The sequence below is a fragment of the Taudactylus pleione genome, unplaced genomic scaffold (assembly GCF_031769625.1).
Source record: "Taudactylus pleione unplaced genomic scaffold, aTauple2 ptg000374l, whole genome shotgun sequence".
Classification (NCBI taxonomy): domain Eukaryota; kingdom Metazoa; phylum Chordata; class Amphibia; order Anura; family Myobatrachidae; genus Taudactylus; species Taudactylus pleione.
The window spans coordinates 696,942-716,751 of record NW_028284775.1 but is presented as its reverse complement, the minus strand read 5'-3'; the positions used below and the strand labels follow the sequence as shown (position 1 = coordinate 716,751).

At 41.5% G+C, this 19,810-nt stretch overlaps 1 protein-coding gene across 3 annotated transcripts in view; it reads left to right on the top strand.

Moving 5' to 3' along the window:
* NDP (norrin cystine knot growth factor NDP) overlaps positions 1 to 1,417 on the top strand; it is a 148,985-nt gene extending 147,568 nt beyond the window's left edge. For all 3 annotated transcript variants that reach the window (XM_088444914.1, XM_088444913.1, XM_088444915.1), the window contains exon 4: positions 726 to 1,417. In XM_088444914.1, coding sequence (XP_088301040.1) covers positions 726 to 953 — 228 coding nt within the window. In that variant the 3' untranslated portion in view covers positions 954 to 1,417. The remainder of the gene's footprint in view (positions 1 to 725) is intronic.
* Positions 1,418 to 19,810: the final 18,393 nt, after the last annotated feature.

Here is a 19,810-nt window from a genome sequence, read left to right as displayed (position 1 = left end):
TTTCAGCATTGGAAAGTCTTTGTGCATCCCTGATAGGCCTGGCCTAGGTACTCTGTTGCTGCCTGCCCCCTCTCAGCACCCTGGGTCTTCGGGGAACAGTAGGAACACACTGGAGTGATGTCATTCCAATTAGTCCAAATCATGACGAGAAATCATGCAGTGTGTATGCATTATATGCGCACTCTTGCGGTCACATGCAACGTCGTCAGGTTTGATGTGCTGCACATCAAACCTGACGATATCACATGCGGCGCCATGCATATTAATGAAAGACTGAGTGAGCGATTGTTCCGTTGTTCATTAATCGCTGCAGCGTGTATCGGCAATCGTGCAATGACCAGGGTGAAGACGGGTCACCCTGTACATCGTCACGATTGCCGGTCGTCTCGGTGTGTACCCGGCTATACAACAACACATTGCTGTAAGTGGCAATGATACCAATCAAAAGTACAGTGTTTTGTTTAATATTTAATATCACACTATTTTTAATAGGGGTTCTTTTAAGTTTATGATCTACTGTTAATTAATTCTTAATATTCAAAGGTGGACATCTTTAAGTGATTTTGAAACTTTTTCTTTAAATATTTTTTTTATAGATATACTTGTAATGGAAAATGCAAACAGACAATCAATGCGGTCAGGCACAGAATAACATTTCTTAACTTTTATTAAGTATTTGTATTGAGTTTGGCTAGTCTAATTGTTGTCTTTCTTTTTCCCTTTAGATGGTATTGCTAGCCCGCTGTGAGGGGCGCTGTAGTCAAACATCCCGCTCTGACCCACTTGTATCCTTCAGCACAGTATTAAAGCAGCCATTTCGCTCCACATGTCATTGCTGCCGGCCACAAACATCTAAGTTGAAGGCAATCAGGCTCCGTTGCTCTGGCGGAATCCGGCTGACGGCCACATACCGCTATATTCTTTCCTGTCACTGTGAAGAATGCAATTCTTAGGGACATATTTTAAAAGACAACTGGATTGGATCATTTCACAACCTGAAGGACAATCACCAAAATATGTGATATATTTTTATTAAGTGTTATTTGTGAGGTAAAATAATTATAAGTGACACAAATAATGTCCTACATGCTACATACAGAAATGTTCTCACACAGTATGGAATGAAAAATGAACAGTTTCATATTCTAAAGGTTTATCTAAGGATCTGTTACTTTATTGGCCCGGACCTTATATGTTCCAGTGTATGGACGATGGATTACAGTATGATTATTTTCTGTCACTCTTTTACAGAGTATTCAAATATGTGTATTTTCAATCATTTCATTCCCAGTTTCATTATTGTTAGTAAATATGGATGAATGATGAAAATTGAATGGTAAGTTTATTTGTTTGTTATTTGTACAGAACAAGCCAGCGTACAATGATATACTGACAAAAACAATAAAATGATTATTTAAAGCACTACATTTTCATCATTTTGTCCTGTTTAAAATGTAACCCCCCCTTTTACCTCTATAAAGGGACCATAGGTTACTAATTATCTTGGCGTATATATGTACCCACTCTTATACTCCCATCGAGTGGTGTAATTTTTTAGTATTTCAATGCCTCCACCCAAGCTTAACTATAATAATGAATATAATGGTTAAGGCTCGCCTGGGTAAGCCTAAGGTGTCTGTAGGGTTATGTACCATGCAACCAGTCTATTATAGGTGCAACACGATATATACATATAAGACTAAACACCATGCTTACAAGTTTTCCTCACAATCCAAGGACTTTGGATATCTCTCGATGCTCTTCCAGGTAAAAAATACACTGTTATATATTGTTTCAACAATTTTCTTTAAGTGCAAATTCAGATAAGTTAACGTACATTACCACATTACAGAGTGAAATAAGTAAAAGTACAATCTTTAAAGGTACACCTTTTAACTGAACAAGATGGCAATACAGTACATTATAATATACATAGACTGCTGTCATGTATAGTTCAATCTACCAAAGTCAAAAAGTATAGGGTGAATCCTTAGATTATGAAGTCATATTATGAGTCCTTAGTTTAGTATTATTAGAAATGAATTACACATTTCCTGTTTTTTTTTCTGCAGATTATCCCATTGTTTCAGGATATAATGTTTCAGTTTTGTTGCTAAAGAGCTGAGGTCCTGCAATCAAGATGTAAGCTATTCAGAAAAAAACTATCACTTGCAGAATAAACAGTACCTTATTATACATTGGTATTTTTTGGTGTGACTGGTATATATACAAACACACACACACACACACATATATATATATATATATATATATATATATATATATATATATATATATATATATATATATATATATATATACAGGTTGAGTCTCCCATATCCAAATATTCCGAAATACGGAATATTCCGAAATATGGAATAATTTTGACATGACTGTGATAATGAAACCTTTGATTTTTGATGGTTCAGTGTACAAAAACTTTGTCCAAGGTGCAAATTATTAAAAATATTGTATAAAATTACCTTCAGGCTGTGTATAAGGTGTATATGAAACATAAATGAATTTCATTTCTGTACACAAACTTTGCTTGAGCCACAAAATTATTGAAAATATTGTATAAAATGACCTGCAGGCTGTGTGTATAAGGTGTATATAACACATAAATGCATTCTGTGTGTATATTGGGGTCCCATTCCCAAGATATTTCATTATTATATGCAAATATTCCAAAATACAGAATATTCCGTTATCCAAAATACCCCTGATCCCAAGCATTTTGGATATGGGAGACTCAACCTGTATGTATGTGTGTGTGTGTGTGTATATATATATATCACATAGACCAGGTAAAATCCATCAGTCACAGCGACCTGTTCATAGCCCTCAGGAAGGTTGCCGGAGCCCCATGCAAACCAAACGGCAGCATTTTGTACTGAAACAAACCTTCTGGGGTAGAGAAGGCTGTTTTGGCCTTAGCAGCCTCAGTTAAAGGAATCTGCCAATACCCTTTTGTCAAATCTAGGGTGGTGAGATACTGGCTGTTTGCTAAATTCTCCACCAGCTCGTCCACCCGGGGCATCGGATAGGAATCAAACTGTGACACTTTATTTAATTTGCGAAAATCATTGCAGAATCTTAAAGAACCTGAAGGCTTAGGCACTAAAATGAAGGGATTATTCCATTTGCTATTTGATTCCTCTGACCCCTAGGCGCAGCATTTCCTCTACTTCCTGTTTCACCACTGCCCGCTTTGCCGCGGGTATACGGTATGGCCTCTGTTTCATTACCACCCCGGGAGGAGTAACTATATCATGCTGGATAATTTGGGTTTTTCACGGAATGGCAGAGAACACATCTTGGTGCCGTGCTACAAAACTCCCCGCCTCCTGTTTCTGGAGGGAATAAGGGTAACTTCAATGGGTACCTGACATTCTGGGGTTTTCTTGCCAACCAAAGAGGGCTGAATAGTGCTCTCTTTCCAGGATTTTAACAGGTTAACATGGTAGATTTGCACTTCTTTCCTTCTAACCTCCTGTCGAACCCTATAATTAACAGGTCCCACTGCCTCTATAACTTCATAAGGGCCTCACCACTGGGCATACATTATGCTTTCAGTGGTGGGTACCAGAACCAGTACCTTGTCTCCCGGTTTAAAAGACCGATTAACTAGGGTCACGTCATATCGAAGTTTTTGCCGCTGTTGTGCCCTATCCATGTGCTTGTTTGTAAACGAGTGACGCAATTTGCCTTAAACAGCCATACAATTGGGTCACAAACTGAACGATGTTAGGCTCTTGGCATGACTGTTGTTCCCATCCTTCTTTCAACAGATCTAAAATCCCTCTAGGTTGCCTCCCATAGAGGAGTTCAAAGGGTCTAAACCCCATAGAGGATTGGGGTACCTCTCGCACTGCAAATATTAAATAGGGCAGGAGTAATTGCCAATCTCACTTTTCCTCAGATACCTTTTTATAATTTGTTTTAGGGTCTGGTTAAAGCGTTCAACAAGCCCATCTGTTTGCGGGTGGTAAACTGAGGTAGTAATCCTATCCACCTTAACAGTCGGCACATATCTTTCATTAGTTTAGAGACAAAAGGGGTACCTTGGTCCATTAAGACCTCCTTTGGTATTCCCAAACGGGCATATAGCATCATCAATTCCTGGGGAATAGTGCTAGATTTCATATTATGTAGCGGGATGGCCTCCAGGTACCTTGTGGCATAATCTACCCCACTAATATGTATTGATGTCAACGAGCAGATTTTTCCACTGGCCCTATCAGATCCATACCAATTCTCTCAAAAGGTATGGAAATGACAGGGAGGGAAACCAAGGGTGCCCGAAACCCTGGCGGGGTGCTGTCTTCTGATAGACTGGACATTCCTGACAATACTTTTTTACTGCTGCATGAATGCCGGGCCAGAAGTGTCATGACCAGAGGTGTTGTACCTGACGGTCCGTGGTCTTGGTGCTTTCCTACCGGTGGGGGTGCTGGTGTCTGGAGATTGGCGCGAGTTGCGCGTGTTTATTCCAAGGGTACATGCCATCTGGTGACAGGTGAGACTGGCAGCGCTGCCTCGCTGGGGACTGCTGGGTGCTGCCATCTTGGTTTTGGGCATGTGACTTGAATAGGCCAATCAGGTTGGAGCTTCTGGCATGTGACTCTCAGCAGCCTATCATGCACTTTCCCATGATACTTAAGGGTGTTCAGCACACCCTCTAGTTGCCAGTGCAATGTGGACACAGCGCAAGCTGTATGAGAGTTCTCTGTGCTCCTTAGCTCAGTGTGATTATTGCAGTCCCAGCAGTGCTCCGTTTCCTGCTCTGTCTCCACCTCAGGCTGACCCTAGGTACACACATCTACCCAGCTATATACCTCATTACTCACCCGACGGTTTGTGATCCTTTCAGCTCTCTGGACTCAGAGCCCACTCCAGCACTTCAGACCTCTGTTCCTCAGTCACATCTCCATTGGACTTTGTTTTCTCTACCTAAACACTTGTTTCCAGCTTCATTAATTGGACTTTGTTTCCCTGCCAGTTACTTGTAATTCAGCCACACATCACTTGGATTTGTTTTCTGACAGTTCATAGATTTATCACCGTTTCATGAATCATAATACTCCTATTAAACCTGCTGCATTTCAATACTGCAAACCCGTTCCAGTTTTCTCTCCTGCATCCATCCCGGGTACAAAAAATAATCCAAACCTGACAAGAATCTTAACTGAATACGCTTTAGAGTTTTCTCCCCCAAATGGCCACCCCACAGGTGTGTATGAGCCGCCCTTAACACCAATTGCTCGTGTTTCCGAGGAACCAACAAATGGTCTACTCTCTTACCCTGCAAATCGGTTACACAAAAAAAATCAATTCAATGCAAAGTATGGTACACCTTCTGCTGGTAAAGCCGTGATTACTTTACCATTTAGCTCTACAACATTTTCAAATGCATTTATCAAGTTCCCATCATTCTGTTGATCCTGGACAAAGTCCTGCGAGGACACTTCCTTGCCAATGGGAACCCACTGTGTCTTGGTCTCTCTCCTCTCCGGCTGCTCACTAGCCAAGGAGGGCGTTACAGCCACCAAACTTTGGGAAACAGCAGAGTATGTCTCCTGGGACATTTCTGATGTGGACCTTCTGCTGTCATCATACCACATAACCACCTCTTGTAACAACGGAAAGTCCCAACCTAGGATCAATGGGTAGGGTGGTCTGGCAGCTACTGCGGCTAAAACCTTCAGGGATCGCCCTTTGATCAATATTGGGAGGTGCACTCGGGGGCATTTTTCTATATCCCCATGTATACATATAATCTTTACTGGGGGTAGCACCTGATCAGCCCCAGGTGGAACCAGGTTGGCAGAGATGATGGTTAATTCGCTGCCAGTATCCATTAAGGCCCAGACCTCCCGGCCTTCCACTCACACTATCAAACAAAACAAGGTGGTTTGTACCGGTGAAGTGCTTCCAGCAGCGATGCTGAAAACTGGTCAAGTTGTTTTTCCAGCACTGCAGCCCATGAAATGGACTGTAGTCTGATTTGGGCAGTGCCGGCGCAATGACCGGGCTCACCGCAGACAAAACACACAGCTGGAGGTGGGTTGTTGGCTTTAACAACTGGGACCTGGGTTCTAGGCTTGGGAACTGGCTGGAATTCCTGTTTGGCTTTGTTTTAATTCCCAAAAGTCAGGTACCATACAATCACCACTGCTATCTCCTCAAACATTTGATGACCAGCCTGCAGAGCCCACTGTTGCACCACACGATCTAGTACCTGCACAGCATGGTCCAAATCCACCGCCTCTACTACTACTGAGCAGAGTTCTTATCCAGCTGCAACTATGCCTTACTCAGCCTGGCTAAGTTGGCCAGCTGGACCCTTGGAGTTTCAGACAGGTTTAACCACCACTCCTTAAACTCCTGAGCTTTGCTAGGTCCAGTCACTCCAACTCTGCTTAATATGGCCTTTTTTAAGTGCGGATAGGAGTTTGCTTCAGTCACGTTTAAATCAGAATATGCTCTCTGAGGTTCCACTGTGAGACAAGGAGCAAGTCTGGCAGCCCACTCCTCCTTTCCTCACTTCAGTTAACTCTGCATGTTATAGCTGAATTTGATTTTGTTGTCAGTGAATCAAAGTTTGCTGTCCTTGCACCTGCGCTTGTTGTCCTCCTGCTAGAGCTTGTTGCCCAGCAGCTAATTCAGCAAAACTTTTCAAAAGCTCCTCCATATTACACTGCTTTATCCCTTTATGGACAAACTTAGCAGGCTTTATAAATTCTCTTTTGGAAGCCAGATTCCCAGCAAACTGTATCAGCTGGCTTCTCTTAGAACTGCACCACATTCCCTGGCCATTCACCCATACACAGGAACTAAGCAGTTTTTACATTGTGCACAATTTGCATATACACAGACTTATTATCACTGTGAACAACTGCCTTTTTATGGCTGGCCTGCCACACACACCCAGCCAGCAGCTAGTAAAGCAACTCACTCACCAAGCCGCTGCGCAGTGGGTAGCGTCCTGCAAAGTGTCTCACTGCTGCTGTGGGTGGATCCGGTCACTGTATCTAGGCTCTTGCTGTGTAACAGTATCCAGCAAGGTCCCTGTTCGGGCACCAAATGTGATCACACAGACCGGGTAAAATCCATCATTAGCTTCTATTGCTTACCACAGGCAGGTACACAGGATATGGCAGTTTCACAGGCAAGATGTCATACAAAGAGGGGTATTCAATATGAAAGGTTAACTTCCCTGGCGAAGTTAACGTTTCATATTGGAGTTTTTTTCTGCGTAACGGTATGGTGCGTGCTCCCGCTTATCCCCGTATTCAATATCGAATTAACGAAAACGGGAAACTCCGAAGTTGGATTTGCGTAAAGTTACGAATTTTTCCTTAAAATAATTGTAAGACCCCCCTAAAGTTGTAAAAACATGGGGGAACACTATGGGTACCCCCGTTTTAGCCTTTAATTGAAAGTCGGGTCTTTAAATAGCCGCAGCAGGTGTTTTTTTCCCGACATTGAAGGAGTGATGCAGAAGAGCACTTAGGTTATTTTTTTTGTTATTTTAAGTGGTCCCATCAAATTTGGGGTACATGAAAATGGGTACTAGCATATTTTGATGTCCCTAAAGTAAGTTTTTAAAAATTCTGCATTTGTGCACCTGCCGCTATAATTCTATTCTGGAAAACACCTGCCGCATACATGCAGAATAGCCCTGAACCTATTTGCCTATTGTTTAACAATTTTTTCCCATTTTTTTTTTTTCTGCACCCCAATTTTTAAATTAATTTTTTGGGGTGTCCCTATTTTTTTTAAAACTTTTTTTGACACAATTCTTTTTTAAATGTCAATCTCAGGGGTGCAGGCTATTTTTTTTAAGCCTGCACCCCTAAACCCCAATTCTGCACTTTTTTTCGACACCTATTCAATGGTGAAAAGTTATCACCGTTTTTTATCAAAGACTTTTCAAAACTGCGATAAGTCTTTGAAATTGAATACGGTGTAAAACTAAAACAAGTGATATTAACGCAAAAACGTTAAAAAGTGCGATATTAACGCAAAAAACGATGTTATCGCACCCATATTGAATACCCCTAAAAGTCTTCCAATACAGCAATATTTCTTCAGTGGACTCGCAGGCACTGATTGAGGCAACACCTGAACTGGACATTTGCACAATCCTACTGCCTTTGTTCTGCAAAACCTGGGAGATCTGGATATTCCACATTTACATTTACTTCATGTGGAATCATACTGGCCCTGTCACTATATATATATATATATATATATATATATATATATGTATATATATGTGTATGTTGCTGGGTTGCTTCCCTTCAGTTACAGGTAGATATCTGTTAGTGTTGGTACATGAGTAGATACATAGCGTGAACAGGAAGATGTACAATACATGAGTAGATATAGCATGAATAGAAAGATGTACATGAGTAGATACGTAGCGTGAACAGGAAGATGTACATGAGTAGATACTTCTAGCAGCTTCCTTGCTTAGGGCTGGTCCAGCCATTTACTAAAGCCCACTGGATGCCGGATGCTACAGCTGCTGCATCCTCACTGCCAACAGCTTCCAATGCTCACTAGCCCAGGAGATTGCTTTTTCAGAGCTGCCAGCCAGGGTGCTGCTATCATGTACCCACTCCTGACACACATCAGCACCAACAGCCGCCTTTCTGGCAAAGCAGGAACCATTGCTTCTACCAGCATCTATGCTCCCTCTCCGAATCCAAGCCCCTGTGCCCAGGAGACTATCTACCGCTCAGTTGTCACTTGGGACACAGGGGGGAGAGCATTCCAGGGCACAGTCAGTCTGCTGGCAGCTCCTCTTACCTCTTTCTGTCCGAACAGGCTCCCTTGTTCAAAGTTCTGCCTGGCACATTTCGTCCTGAGGTCATAACATGGCCCCAACCACTCCATTAGGCATCCCAGACCAATTGCCAGCACTCTGAGGAGTTTTCATTCATATCCATCCAGTGAAAGGCGAAGAACAGGCTTCCTGGGTCAAAATTGTGCCCAGCGTACACCAACGGGAGGTCCGACTGGGACACCAACTCCCCTAAAACCTGGCCAGGAACCAACTGGACCACCTCACATTGGTTTCATCCCAATCTGTGCAGGGGTGTCCGAATGCATACAAACAGACCAGTGAATGTTATATATGAGATTTGCTGTTTTATCGCATTGTCACATTGTCGTTATGTGGTCTAGTAGATTATTTTTTTTACACTAAATAACTATGTAAGATTTGACAGCTTTATTTTGAGAGCTGCGGAAGATATTCACCATCAAACAAACAAACAACCTTGTCTATATATATATATACTGTGTGTGTGTATGTGTATATATATATATATATATATATATATATACTGTATATGCTGTATATAGAGAGAGATTTGTGGACTTTGAGAACAGTATATGAGGCCCAAGCAGTAGAGAAAATTAAATACATGAAATTAAATAAGTGCCAGGGACTTTTTGCAGCAGTTGGAGTATGAGGATTATGAGACAGTAATAAAGCCATGTGATAGTCAAAAATAACTTATTATTCCTGTCTGCTCTATGGAGGAGCAGATGAGGATGTTTTAGAGCAAAAATATTCTTTGTAGAATAAAATAAGCAATGCTCTTGTTATTTAATAAAGAAAAGTGCAGCTGAGAATATCTTGATCCAACGTATATACAATCTACAACATATAACGGGTGGCAAATATTTTGTTCTCTGACCAAAAGAATTTGTACAGTGGTGATAAGCCCTTGCAAAATTAAATGACAATAGGCAACACATTTTCAGGAATGGCTTGCAAAGTTGTATCAAGTGGTAATGATGAAGACATGCAACTAACACTCAGTAGACATTTATTGGTAAAAAAATAACAATTCCCCCCCCTCCTCCCATGAAAAAAAGACAGAAATTATACTGTGAGGGAAGCCCATGAAGATTTTATGTTGGCCTCTTCATATAGATTCATTTGCGTTTCAAAATTTAGTGTCTGAGCTGCACAACATTGTTAACTGAATCTTTTTGTTTACATTTGTAAAGAATTTTACCAGTCATTATTTACATATGTTCATAGTATAGCCTATTTGTATGCTCTTGGTTATTTCAGGTGTGCTCCTGCCCATTTGAAAGCTACAGAATTTATTCAGCCACATAAATTTTAACTAGAACTAGGGCTAAGAGTAAGATCACTTTGCGGAAATCCACTTTATTCAAATAAAATTTGCCAAGAAGCAAACAATAACAATGTAACTAATAAAAAATTTATGAAAGCAGCAATCACATAATAGATATGAAATGTAGAATCATTGTTTTCTAAAATTGTATACAAATCTTTATATGTGTCCATATTAAAAGAAAGTATTATTTAGCCATATGTGGTGCTTTAATAGGTTTTAATATTTTAATCCGTAACCTAACAGGCGGTTATTGACTAAAGGGGTAGACAACATACCAGTAACCTAGTAACAAATTACAGAAATAAGGCATCAAAATGGTGCTAAAAACACAAGAAAACATACGTTCTTAAGTCACTTGGTTCCTTTTGGTAACAGTAAGTGGGCTTTATATGCACTGGTAGGTTTATCAAAAATAACTAGAATCCAAACAAGTATTGTCAAGGAAAATTACCTATATTTAGGGATTTAGGGCACCCAAAAAGTTCAACATAGTCCTGCACATTTAATAATTTCTGTTCATTTTATTGCAAGATCACAAAGTGACACACTGTAAAATCCAGGTCCTGCAAGAGAACAGTGTAGCCCTAATGGTTCGTAATGGTTCTGCAATAGTCTAATAGCTCCTTTAGTCTTCATCAAGGGTATTATGTGTCCTCTATAAGGTTACCATAGATCAAGGTCCCAAAGGAGTAACACTGCTGCTGACTACTGTAGAGAAAGTATCAAATAACTACACAAGAGACAATTCAGAAAAATAGCCAATGTTTAAAAGAAGGCAACAGTGACACAGGATCATAAAACTCATGCGGGACAGGACAGGAGAATAGCAAGCACCATCAAGCGTAGTAAGTTATAGAATCCAGAGAAACCAAGGAGAGTAGTTACACAAGAGGAAACAGTAGTGGAAAACAGCCAATGACAATAATAAAAACTGTATTGTATCCTAAAAAAAAAATTAATTTTGAAATTGCCTAGGGAAAAAACTTATGTAACTATGACAACCAAAGAAGTGCTTTTTGCCACTACCACCACCTAAGTATGATACTTGTGAGAGCTAGAGCCATGGTGCTTAAATATTAGTGTTTCTGCACTTGACTACATATATATCATGAACAGGAAGATGTACATGAGTAGATATTTAGTGTAAACAAAAAAATGTACATGAGTAGATACATATCATGAACAGGAAGATGTACATGAGTAGATATATACCGTAAACAGGAAAATGTACAGTACATGAGTAGATACATAGCATAAACAGGAAGATGTATATGAGTAGATACATAGCATAAACAGGAAGATATACATGAGTAGATATATAGCATGAACAGGATGATGTACATGAGTAGATATATAGCACAAACAGGAAGATGTACAGTACATGAGTAGATACATAGTGTGAACAGGAAGATATACATGAGTAGATATATAGCACGAACAGGAAGATGTACATGAGTAGATACATAGCACGAACAGGAAGATGTACAGTACATGAGTAGATACATAGCGTGAACAGGAAGATGTACATGAGTAGATATATAGCACAAACAGGAAGATGTACAGTACATGAGTATATACATAGCACGAACAGGAAGATGTACAGTACATCAGTATATGCATAGCATGAATAGAAAGATGTACATGAGTAGATACATAGCATGAACAGGAAGATGTACATGAGTAGATATATAGCACAAGCAGGAAGATGTACAGTACATGTGTAGATATATAGCACAAGCAGGAAGATGTACAGTACATGAGTAGATACATAGCATGAACAGGAAGATGTACATGAGTAGATACATAGCATGAATAGAAAGATGTTCATGAGTAGATACATAGCGTGAACAGGAAGATGTACATGAGTAGATACGTAGCATAAATAGGAAGATGTACATGAGTAGATACATAGCATGAACAGGAAGATGTACAGTACATGAGAAGATACATAGCATGAACAGGAAGATGTACATGAGTAGATACGTAGCGTGAACAGGAAGATGTACATGAGTAGATACATAGCATGAACAGGAAGATGGACATGAATAGATACATAGCGTGAACAGAAAGATGTACATGAATAGATACGTAGGGTGAACAGAAAGATGTACATGAGTAGATACATAGCATGTATAGAAAGATGTACATGAGTAGATACATAGCGTGAACAGGAAGATGTACATGAGTAGATACATAGCATGAACAGGAAGATGTCCAGTAAATGAATAGATGCATAGCGTGAACAGGAAGATGTACATGAGTAGATACATAGCATGAACACGAAGATGTACATGAGTAGATACATAGCATGAACAGGAAGATGTACATGAGTAGATACATAGCGTGAATATGAAGATATACGTGAGTAGTTACATAGCGTGAACAGGAAGATGTACATGAGTAGATACATAGTGTGAACAGGAAGATGTACATGAGTAGATATATAGCACGAACAGGAAGATGTACATGAGTAGATACATAGCGTGAACAGGAAGATGTACAGTACATGAGTAGATACATAGCGTGAACAGGAAGATGTACATGAGTAGATATATAGCACAAACAGGAAGATGTACAGTACATGAGTATATACATAGCACGAACAGGAAGATGTACAGTACATCAGTATATACATAGCATGAATAGAAAGATGTACATGAGTAGATACATAGCATGAACAGGAAGATGTACATGAGTAGATACATAGTGTGAACAGGAAGATCTACATGAGTAGATACATAGCATGAACAGGAAGATGTACAGTACATGAGTAGATACATAGCGTGAACAGGAAGATGTGCATGAGTAGATACATAGCATAAACAGAAAAATGTAAGTACATGAGTAGATACATAGCTAGAACAGGAAGATGTACAGTACATGAGTAGATACATAGTGTGAACAGGAAGATGTACATGAGTAGATACGTAGCGTGAACAGAAAGATGTACATGAATAGATACGTAGGGTGAACAGAAAGATGTACATGAATAGATACGTAGGGTGAACAGAAAGATGTACAGTACATGAGCAGATACATAGCATGAATAGAAAGATGTACATGAGTAGATACATAGCGTAAACAGGAAGATGTACATGTGTAGATACATAGCGTGAACCAGGGGCGGATTGGGCCACCGGGAAAGCGGGCTGTTTCCCGCTGGGCCGGTCCCCCTCTCCCCTCTGCTGGGCCGCTTGACACAGGCATCGGCAGCTCTAACGGCCTGTAATGTGAGCAGCGGTCATAAGCTTCTGTACAGAAGCTAATCCATCCCGTGTAATATGGCCGCGGGAGGGCTCATGGCTGCTGCGCATTCTCAGCAGCAGTAGCAGCTCCTCCCATTGGCCATTGCGGAGCTCGTGAGTGACGCCTCAAGCAGTCACAAGGGCAGGACTTAGGAGCCGGGAAGGGCAGATGCCGCTGCAGCAGGACTCGGGGCAGCCGCGGCTAGCTTGCATTGAGTACAGTAAGTCTCAATTTTATTTGTATGTGTGTGCAGTTGTTGCATCTACTTGTTCTTATTCTATTATAATTTGCATGGGCTGGGGGGGGGGGGAGGCGATCGGGGGTCCCCCATATTGTGAGACAAAATGTTAAGTGTGCACTGTGCAAGCATCACTTATAAAAAAATAAAATCCACATGGACCCCTCAAATATTATATAATATAATCACATCACATGCCACTGAAGCATCACCTCATATAGGGGCCCATTTATTAAGGATCGCATTTTGCAATGCGATCAGGGCATGCAGTATCGCCCATGATCGCATTGCAAAATGCTATCATACTGGCCGAATGTATGACCCGGCACATGCACGGAGACGGGCTCCGAAAAGAGCCCGTCCCTGCGATGTGGCCGGAGCGCACTCCGGGCTGCTGCGCATGCGCAGTCCCGCGGACTGCACATGAGCGGCGCCCATTGCCGGCGGAGGGACTCAAATGCGGTAAGTGCCCATAGGACACAGCGGCTAACGCTATCTGCAGATGGCGTTAGCTGCTGGGGTCAATAACGGGAATGCGAAACATTCCCGATATTGATACATTTGGCAGCATCGCATCCCCCATAGAAACCTATGGGGGAGGCGGCTGCCGGCGGCAATGGAGGGATCGCAGCAGGTATCGGAGATACCTGCTGTGGTCCCTCCTTCATACATTCGGGGGATACTAAGTATTTGAGGTAAACCCCCGAAAACAGGTGTTTTCGGGGAATTTACCTCAAATGATCTTTGATAAATGGGCCCCTAACTATCTTAACTTGTGTGATGGAATGTGATTATTTATTGTGGGATGGGATGTGAATGTGATATATACATACACAGTATATATATAAAATCACATCCCATCGCTCACCACATTATTTATATATATGTAAGGTATGCAAAAAAACGGCACTCCACTGGTCTTCATAACATCAAATAAATGTACTCAAAGAGCCAGTCTAATGAACCGACATTTCAAACTTTTATTTGTCCCTTTTCACGGAAGTGTTACACTGACACTGCTGAGTATATTTATTTGCTGTTATGAAGACCAGTGGAGTACCGCTTTTTTGCACACCTTGTTATTTTTCTCATGAGCACCCTGGCAAGTTCCTCATGGGTATATAGGAATGCCGATCTACATGTGCTAGATAAAAGCACATGTTTTATACACACACACATATATATATATATATATATATATATATATATATATACACACATACACAGACCTCTGCTATAGATGTTGTGTTTATGCCTACATTTATGTGTACTTATAGAAAATATGCATAGCAATAATATATCTGTCCATCTATCCCTGTATGCAGTCATTGCCTTGTATTTTATATTGATAGTGTAGGTGCATTTCTTATATGGGTTGGGTATGGGTATCCTAACCCCGCTTTTCTCCCAGCTGCCTAAACCTAACCCCTCCTATTGCCTAACCCTAACCTTCCCTCTGGTGCCTAACCCTCCCTGCTAACACCAAAACTTACTGTCAGGATGTCGGTGCCGGTCTGGATGCTGGCGCCGCTATTCTCAGTGTCTGCATTCTGACTGTCGATATTATAACTGCAACCATACAATACATAGAACACAGAGGATTTGTCTCATATGTAGACACACGGAGACGTCATTCATCCCAGACATGAGCTTAAAGTCCTGCAGCACTTGGGGCATGTTGTTTTGTCACTATATCACCTCAGTTAAGAGGAAACATTTTACTAATTTTCACCCCCATTGGAGTTGAATTTCAAAAAATCCCTTCTTAGTGGGTGCTTACATCATGGAAGGAATATACCCCCTGGATTTCATGTTTCTAGGTCCAGGGGTTTGGGCTGGGCATTGATGAGTCAGTCAGCCAGACCATTTGATATACTGTATATGATACAGTATGCTGCAGCGTGTTTGGTGTGATGGTCACCATAATGTCACGCCAGTGACATTTTATAACTATTTATGTAGTTATGTTATTCAGCAGGAACCACTATGGCATAGTATACAGCATTATTCTGAGTCAGAAGCAGCAGAGTGGTGTTTTTTGTCCCGATGGTGTTTTTATAGATGCGCAGTACAGATATTGATGCATGCACAAGAAGTGCATCAGAAATGTGTTGGACTTCCTGTGTGGCTACAGGGGGCTGGCTAATCAGATGCAGATGTAGTGATTGGTGTGTTATTGGAGTGACAGGTATGTTGTGGAAAGAGGCTGCATAGTCTCGCTCACATTGGAGGCCATAATTAGATGAATAATCTGCACCTAGCATTGGTCTGGTGAAAGTTTCAGTGGCATGACTGATGTTGGTGTCTAAAGACGCACAAAGCATAATTGCAGTGTCAGTCCTTGCACATTCAGATGCATGGATGTACATCAGGGAAGGGCTTTGTAGTGGCATTAGCATTAAGTTACAGACACAACTGCAGCAAATTACACAAGGAAGGCTGTAACTGCTTCTTTCTATGAATCACAGAATCAGGCCCTATGAGGATGGAATATCCCAACCCCCTCCACAGACTCCGCCCCATCAAAAGACCCGCCCCCATTAAGGCTGCTACCAGAAATTTCCCAGGCTGGTTTTCTATCCCAATCCGCCCCTGGCGTGAACAGGAAGATGTACAGTACATGAGTGGATACATAGCGTGAACAGGAAGATGTACATGAGTAGATACATAGCATGAACAGGAAGATGTACAGGTCATGAATAGATGCGTAGCATGAACAGGAAGATGTACATGAGTAGATACATAGCGTGAACAGGAAGATGTACATGAGTAGATACATAGCGTGAACAGGAAGATGTACATGAGTAGATACATAGTGTGAACAGGAAGATGTACATGAGTAGATACATAGCATAAACAGGAAGATGTACATGAGTAGATACATAGCATGAACAGAAAGATGTACATGAGTAGATACATAGCGTGAACTGGAAGATGTACATGAGTAGATATGTAGCATGAACAGGAAGATGTACATGAGTAGATACGTAGCATGAACAGAAAGATGTACAGTACATGAGTAGATACATAGTGTGAATAGGAAGATTTACAGTACATGAGTAGATACGTAGCGTGAACAGGAAGATGTACATGAATAGGAAGATGTACATTAGTAGATACATAGCGTGAACAGGAAGATGTGCATGAGTAGATACATAGCATGAACAGAAAGTTGTACAGTACATGAGTAGATACATAGCGTGAACAGGAAGATTTACAGTACATGAGTAGATACGTAGCGTGAACAGGAAGATGTACATGAATAGATACATAGCGTGAACAGGAAGATGTACATGAGTAGATACATAGCGTGAACAGGAAGATGTGCATGAGTAGATACATAGCATAAACAGAAAAATGTACAGTACATGAGTAGATACATGGCTAGAACAGGAAGATGTACAGTACATGAGTAGATACATAGTGTGAACAGGAAGATGTACATGAATAGATACATACCGTGAACAGGAAGATGTACATGAGTAGATACATAGCGTGAACAGGAAGATGTACATGAGTAGATACATAGAGTGAACAGGAAGATGTCCAGTACATGATTGGATACATAGCGTGAACAGGAAGATGTACATGAGTAGATACATAGTGTGAACAGGAAGATGTACAGTACATGAGTAGATACATAGCATGAACAGGAAGATGTACATGAGTAGATACATAGCGTGAACAGGAAGATGTACATGAGTAGATACATAGCGTGAACAGGAAGATGTACGTGAGTAGATACATAGTGTGAACAGGAAGATGTACAGTACATGAGTAGATACATAGCATGAACAGGAGGATGTACATGAGTAGATACATAGCGTGAACAGGAAGATGTACATGAGTAGATACATAGCGTGAACAGGAAGATGTACGTAAGTAGATACGTAGCATGACAAGGAAGATGTACAATATATCAGTAGATACATAGAGTGAACAGGAAGATGTACATGAGTAGATACATAGCATGTACATGAGTAGATACATAGCGTGAATAGGAAGATGTACATGAGTAGATACATAGCATGAACAGGAAGATGTACAGTAAATGAATAGATGCATAGCGTGAACAGGAAGATGTACATGAGTAGATACATAGCATGAACACGAAGATGTACATGAGTAGATACATAGCATGAACAGGAAGATGTACATGAGTAGATACATAGCGTGAATATGAAGATATACGTGAGTAGTTACATAGCGTGAACAGGAAGATGTACATGAGTAGATACATAGTGTGAACAGGAAGATGTACATGAGTAGATATATAGCACGAACAGGAAGATGTACATGAGTAGATACATAGCGTGAACAGGAAGATGTACAGTACATGAGTAGATACATAGCGTGAACAGGAAGATGTACATGAGTAGATATATAGCACAAACAGGAAGATGTACAGTACATGAGTATATACATAGCACGAACAGGAAGATGTACAGTACATCAGTATATACATAGCATGAATAGAAAGATGTACATGAGTAGATACATAGCATGAACAGGAAGATGTACATGAGTAGATACATAGTGTGAACAGGAAGATCTACATGAGTAGATACATAGCATGAACAGGAAGATGTACAGTACATGAGTAGATACATAGCGTGAACAAGAAGATGTGCATGAGTAGATACATAGCATAAACAGAAAAATGTACAGTACATGAGTAGATACATAGCTAGAACAGGAAGATGTACAGTACATGAGTAGATACATAGTGTGAACAGGAAGATGTACATGAGTAGATACGTAGCATGAACAGAAAGCTGTACAGTACATGAGTAGATACGTAGCGTGAACAGAAAGATGTACATGAATAGATACGTAGGGTGAACAGAAAGATGTACATGAATAGATACGTAGGGTGAACAGAAAGATGTACAGTACATGAGCAGATACATAGCATGAATAGAAAGATGTACATGAGTAGATACATAGCGTAAACAGGAAGATGTACATGTGTAGATACATAGCGTGAACCAGGGGCGGATTGGGCCACCGGGAAAGCGGGCTGTTTCCCGCTGGGCCGGTCCCCCTCTCCCCTCTGCTGGGCCGCTTGACACAGGCATCGGCAGCTCTAACGGCCTGTAATGTGAGCAGCGGTCATAAGCTTCTGTACAGAAGCTAATCCATCCCGTGTAATATGGCCGCGGGAGGGCTCATGGCTGCTGCGCATTCTCAGCAGCAGTAGCAGCTCCTCCCATTGGCCATTGCGGAGCTCGTGAGTGACGCCTCAAGCAGTCACAAGGGCAGGACTTAGGAGCCGGGAAGGGCAGATGCCGCTGCAGCAGGACTCGGGGCAGCCGCGGCTAGCTTGCATTGAGTACAGTAAGTCTCAATTTTATTTGTATGTGTGTGCAGTTGTTGCATCTACTTGTTCTTATTCTATTATAATTTGCATGGGCTGGGGGGGGGGGAGGCGATCGGGGGTCCCCCATATTGTGAGACAAAATGTTAAGTGTGCACTGTGCAAGCATCACTTATAAAAAAATAAAATCCACATGGACCCCTCAAATATTATATAATATAATCACATCACATGCCACTGAAGCATCACCTCATATAGGGGCCCATTTATTAAGGATCGCATTTTGCAATGCGATCAGGGCATGCAGTATCGCCCATGATCGCATTGCAAAATGCTATCATACTGGCCGAATGTATGACCCGGCACATGCACGGAGACGGGCTCCGAAAAGAGCCCGTCCCTGCGATGTGGCCGGAGCGCACTCCGGGCTGCTGCGCATGCGCAGTCCCGCGGACTGCACATGAGCGGCGCCCATTGCCGGCGGAGGGACTCAAATGCGGTAAGTGCCCATAGGACACAGCGGCTAACGCTATCTGCAGATGGCGTTAGCTGCTGGGGTCAATAACGGGAATGCGAAACATTCCCGATATTGATACATTTGGCAGCATCGCATCCCCCATAGAAACCTATGGGGGAGGCGGCTGCCGGCGGCAATGGAGGGATCGCAGCAGGTATCGGAGATACCTGCTGTGGTCCCTCCTTCATACATTCGGGGGATACTAAGTATTTGAGGTAAACCCCCGAAAACAGGTGTTTTCGGGGAATTTACCTCAAATGATCTTTGATAAATGGGCCCCTAACTATCTTAACTTGTGTGATGGAATGTGATTATTTATTGTGGGA